The following is a 5735-nucleotide window of genomic DNA, read 5'->3' as shown; positions in this document are numbered from 1 at the left end:
GATTAACGGGGTATTATCGGAAATTCATTAGAAAATATGGAGAATTAGCGAGACCCCTTACTCAATTACTCAAAAAGGATGCCTTTGGGTGGTCACCATTAGCAGAGCATGCCTTTGAGGAGTTGAAGAAGGCCATGACTAGAGCCCCTGTTTTGGCATTACCAGATTTTTCTAAGGGGTTTGTAATTGAATGTGATGCATGTGGGAGTGGTATTGTGGCTGTTTTAATGCAGGAGAGGCGCCCCATTGCGGATTTCATGGGTCTGACATGCCTGGCTCTGATACCACTTTGTTACGATCTTAAGTGACTGAACGTGTAACGGGTTTGTGAACTGGAAAATTACCAGGATCGTTCTTCCTTAATTTTCCTATTTTAGAGAAAAGAAAGATAAAACAATTCTAGTTTGTAGGATTTTCGAGGAATCCTGGACCTCCTTTGTTAGAGCAATTAGAGGAGCTCTAGACTCGTACAAACACAAGGTTGGAATAATTTCTTAGTTACCTTTCATTCCATAGAAATGCAGCTTATTTAAAGAAATACAATAGAATTCTACTTAAAACAGGACACTAAAGAAGTTGTGCGTTGATCCCGTGTCCACCAACATCACGACCCATCCGCCTTTGCATCGTCCTCACACCCGCGTTGTCTGAGGATTGGAGACTCCAGTCAACGCATTGAGAGAGATTTCTGGAATTTCACCTCCATCGCCCATGGATTCCGGTTCCGCCTCAGCCCCATCGTCTTCTCCGTCCCCCAATTCCTCTGGGTAAATTCCCTCAATCAAGAACAATTTCTTGCAACGATGACCCAGTCGAAACTTCTCATCACAATTAAAACATATCCCCTTTTCACATCTTTCTTTCATCTCCGATTCACTGAGACTTTTAATGGGTGGGCTGTTGTTCCTTGATGTAGATGAAGCTTGATATGAATTGTGTGGTTGAGATCGCTTCTGTTTGGAGTCAAAAGAAAATTGAGATTTCTTTTGTGCCATCACACGTGCCTCATAGAGACGAGCCAGCCCCACAGTTGCAGTCAAAGTCGTTGGCTTTGTAGCTTGCACTTCAGTCCGAATAGCTTCCTTCAACCCACTAACAAAACATCCCACTTGATGCCCCTGAGAAAGTTTTCCCACTCTGCTGAGCAATTTCTCAAATAAACACTGATAATCCTTAACACTTCCAACTTGCCGCAATTTTGACAGATCTCCAAAAAAATCTTCAAATTGTGTGGGTCCAAATCTTACATGCAATGCTCCCTTTAGAATTTCCCACGAAATATCTTCCATGTCTTCTTTGAATATCTGATACAACAATTGTGGCTCTTCCTCCAAATGATAGGCTGTCAATAACACCTTCTTTTCTTCTTCCGTCTGCTGAAAATAAAAGTACTGTTCAACCCGACAAATCCAACTGGTTGGATCCTCGGTTCCATCATAGCGTGGAAACTCCAGCTTCACCAATTTTGTATTGGATGACCCCTGTGATGAGCCAAGACCCCCTTTATTTTTTCCATGTTTAGAGGACGATGTATCCTCATGGCTTTTCTTATCTGACAGTGCCTCTTTCAAGGTGCTCATCCCTTTAATTAATTCTTGCATATCCTTTCTAAGAGACCCCACTTCAGACTCTAGCCGTTCCAAACGTGGGTCTGACATGCCTGGCTCTGATACCACTTTGTTACGATCTTGAGTGACTGAACGCGTAACGGGTTTGTGAACTGGCAAATTACCAGGATCGTTCTTCCTTAATTTCCCTATTTTAGAGAAAAGAAAGATAAAACAATTCTAGTTTGTAGGATTTTCGAGGAATCCTAGACCTCCTTTGTTAGAGAAATTAGAGGAGCTCTAGACTCATACAAACACAAGGTTTGAATAATTTCTTAGTTACCTTTCATTCCATAGCAATGCAGCTTATTTAAAGAAATACAATAGAGTTCTACTTAAAACAGGACACTAAGACTCCTGGTAGCATACCAGTGACTCACATAAAGATAACTACTAACAAGAAGATTAACAAAGAGATAAAGATAACTGCTAACAAGCTAGAGATAACTTGATTGACTACTAACAACAAACCAAATAGAATTGAATTACTAATACCCCACATAGAAAAGATAAACTAGAGAAACTACTACTGCATTGCAATCCACCACTCAGCAGCATTCCAGCCCCTTAGCCACATACACGTAACAAAATATGACATATTTACCAGTAGATAGTTGAAAAACCAGCACAAAACTTTCATGGAAAATGAAAACTTGGAGCATCATTATTTAATCAGTATCTGCATACAAGTCATGCAAAGCTGCAGACTGAGTTCAACTATTGAGGCTGAGGTTTATTTGGGGGGATTTGCAAAGTCTTCACCAACATTTCCAACATGATTGAGTGCAAAGTTCACAAGCAGAGAATTCTACAAGAAATTTGGTAATTAGCGACAAAACTTTCAGCGATCGCTAATGGTCACGGCTAATTTCAGACAAAAAAAAAATAGATAATTTTTTTTCGAGCACGGGCCTATTTCCAATATGGCGGAAGTTCATGGCTCCTGGTGGGAGCTGAACCCTCTCCCTCGCTTGATCTGTCTAAGGAGTAGACATCCCAAGCACCATCTCTCCAGTAGGTAGAGTTGATCTCAGGGACATGTACAACCTTCCAATAATCCCCACCTTCAATTTCTGGATGTATGCTCAAGACTAACTCATTTGGCATGTCAAAAAATTCCACCAGTTTCAGCTTGCTAAGGTGTTCGATACCTGATGGCAGCCTGTGCAGGGATTTGCAGCGCTGCAGGATTAGCTTTTCAAGGAAAGGCATTGCTCCCATTTCTACTGTAACCGTCTTCAGTGCATCCAACTTGTCAAGGCCTAAAACCTTCAGCCTCTGAAACCCTTCAGCCTTGAACTGCAATATCTCTCCCTCATAAACCTGCAGAAATTCAAGATGTACAAGATTGGGCAGACCTTGAAGCGATTCAAGTGGATCAACCTTCAATTGACTCCACTTCAAAGACACCTTTGCCAAACTATGGAGAGAAGATATCCAGTATGGTAACTTCTCTAAGCATCCTGTCAAGTATATCCGCTGAAGAAATGGAGGAGGGAAAGACAGGCTTTCAAGATCGATTATCTCGTCCTCTTTAGCTGACGTTATCGACAAAGCGCGAAGGTTTGTTAGCAAATTAATGGAGGAGCACAGAGCAGCCCCATTTTCTCTTCTGAGCTTTACAATAACAAGCCTCCGCAGTTGATCCAGCCTTCCAAGCTCTTTCATCATATCATCACCGCCATGATCCGCCTCTATGATGCCGAGCTTTTGTAAGAATCGGAGACGTCCGGTTTGTGCCATGGCCTTAAAACCATATTTGCAATTGAAGTGTACATAGGATTCAATCTCATACCGATAGACCAATAGGTGGCGAAGTTTCTGAAGCCGCGAGATCTCAGCAGGCAGTGTAGTCACCCCTGTGTGTTTAAGATCAAACGTCTCCAGGTTCTGAAGATTCCCAATTGAGCTTGGAATGATTTCTATCTTTGTTTCCCTCAAGCTTAGATATTTCAGATGGAACAGCTTGGTGATCTCATTTGGGAATATCGCTAGAGGTGCACCTTGCAAATCTAACAAATTAAGTAGCCTAAAATCAGGAGGAAACAAAAGGGATTTTGAAGACTTAGACAGTGATGATTCTACCCTTTGAAACATGAGCAAAGAGCGAAGCCGACTGTTGCTCTTGGTTTCTGGTACATCCTGCGTGGCTTTATGTATTGACAGGCGACGAACTTTGTCAGGCCACATCATGTTTTGTCCTCCTCGAGCTATGGTTGCAAAATTTTGGTCACTTGACTTTGAAATGATTATCTCGTGGAGAAGATCATGGATGCGACATGTTTTGATCCTCCCTTCACTGGTCGTCCCTGCCACTTGGATTAAACTTCTGTTCAAGAGCTCGTAGAGGTAGCCCTCTGCAACTTCTTCTAACACCATTCCTTCTTTTTCTTTCACAAACCCTTCTGCTATCCATAACCGAATCAGTCTCATCTTGTCAATGAGATGACTTTCAGGAAAGATGCTAAAATACAGAAAACAAGACTTTAGACAGTAAGGTAAATCATGGTAACTGAGTAACAATATCTTTTTCATGCTATTGAGTCTAACATTTTCTTTAAGTTCATCAGCAAGGCTTCGTTGAATCAGATCCCATTCATCTATCCTGTTCTTGGTCCCCAAAACACCACTGATTGCCACAATTGCAAGAGGCAATCCTTCACATCTTCCGAGGATACTTTCTGCAGTACTCTTCAAATCTGGAGGGCAAGAGTTATCCCAAAAAGTTTTCCTGCAAAATAAAGTCCAGGATTCTTCACGAGACAAAGGGTTCAAAGGATAGACATTACCATTGAACTCCTTGCAAGAGACAGAGGCTACTTCAGAGTTGCGTGTTGTGAGCATGACTCGACTGCAGCTGTTGTTTGGCAATGTATGTTTGACTGCATCCCAATCATCCATATGCCACACATCATCTAACACAACAAGGTACCTCTTATGCTGCAGAAAGTTTTTGATTTTTGTTCTTAGCTGATCAGTGCTCATGCTGTCCATTCCTTGAGGAACTGGTTTCCTTTTCACCTTGTAGAGTTGCCGAACCATGTCTTTTAGGAGATCTTCCATCTTAAAAGATTGAGAAACGGTTACCCAAGCACGGTATTTGAATTGCAGCTTCACTTGTGCATCATCATATACTTTCTTTACCAGGGTGGTCTTCCCCAACCCTCCCATGCCGACCACCGAAACCACTTCGCGTCCGCTATCATCCTGGACAAGCCAGCTGATCAGCTGCTTTTTGGGCTTTTCAATGCCCACAAGGTCAGCTTCTTCTAGCAGAAGGGCATCCTGTCGGCGGTCTTGACGAGTCTCGGCAGTAATCTTGGTGTCTACTATTGTAGTTTCACCCTGAAATCTCTGGCGTCCCTCCGAGATACTTTCAAATCTGGATTTGATTTGATGTATTTCGGAAGCAATATGATGGCGAGCTTTCAAATTCCTCATGGAGGAAACAATTATACTAAGACAAGCATTTAAATCATTCCCAGGAGGATTTGTTAGTTCAACTACAAGCCTGTATTCATCAAGAACATCTTCAATATCGTAAGCCACATCTCTCACTTGCTTCACCCACACGTCAAGTTGAGGACTCCTCTCCTCCATTTCATCAGCAGTTCTTAGGAAGGCCTTCATGTTCTCCAGTTCGTCTGCGATCCAAATGGTTTCTTCCTTCACCCCCTTCAGTAGTTGCACCTCTTCTTGCATCAAGGCCGTCAGCTTGTCAAGTACAAAGGTAACCACAATTTCAGCCATTGTTTCTCAGTTTTTCCTGAAACCAACCTCTGTGTTTCTGAATATAGTATTTGTGCATTTGAGACTGTAAAGAAACCAGGCTAAACACCTCTAATTTCTTTTTCTTTGGTGGAGAAAAAGAAATTAGGCCAACTTGTTCAGCTAGGTTGTTGCAGAAGAAATGCTGAAGTTGCCCAATAAAAATAATTATTTTCATCCATTTTTCAACCCAGTGAACTAGTCAGTGAATTCTAAACTTCAAAGTTTTCTTAAGAAACAAGGAACCCAATATTCTGTAGTTTTTAATATCATTACCTGGCCGTGTAACTTTCGCTATTTTGCCCCCTTGGTAAATTGTCATGCTGCACACTTCTTTCCAACCCAATTGCAAACAAGTCA

At 41.8% G+C, this 5735-nt stretch overlaps 1 protein-coding gene across 1 annotated transcript; it reads right to left on the bottom strand.

Moving 5' to 3' along the window:
* Positions 1 to 2220: 2220 nt before the first annotated feature.
* Positions 2221 to 5487, bottom strand: LOC133855056 (disease resistance protein RPM1-like). Its single transcript, XM_062291348.1, has one exon. The coding sequence runs from the start codon at positions 5355 to 5357 to the stop codon at positions 2520 to 2522; it is 2838 nt and encodes a 945-aa protein (XP_062147332.1). The 5' UTR covers positions 5358 to 5487; the 3' UTR covers positions 2221 to 2519.
* Positions 5488 to 5735: the final 248 nt, after the last annotated feature.

Source organism: Alnus glutinosa, chromosome 13 (assembly GCF_958979055.1).
Source record: "Alnus glutinosa chromosome 13, dhAlnGlut1.1, whole genome shotgun sequence".
Classification (NCBI taxonomy): Eukaryota; Viridiplantae; Streptophyta; class Magnoliopsida; order Fagales; family Betulaceae; genus Alnus; species Alnus glutinosa.
Note: the sequence above shows the minus strand (reverse complement) of the source record. Positions and strands in the feature narration are given on the sequence as shown.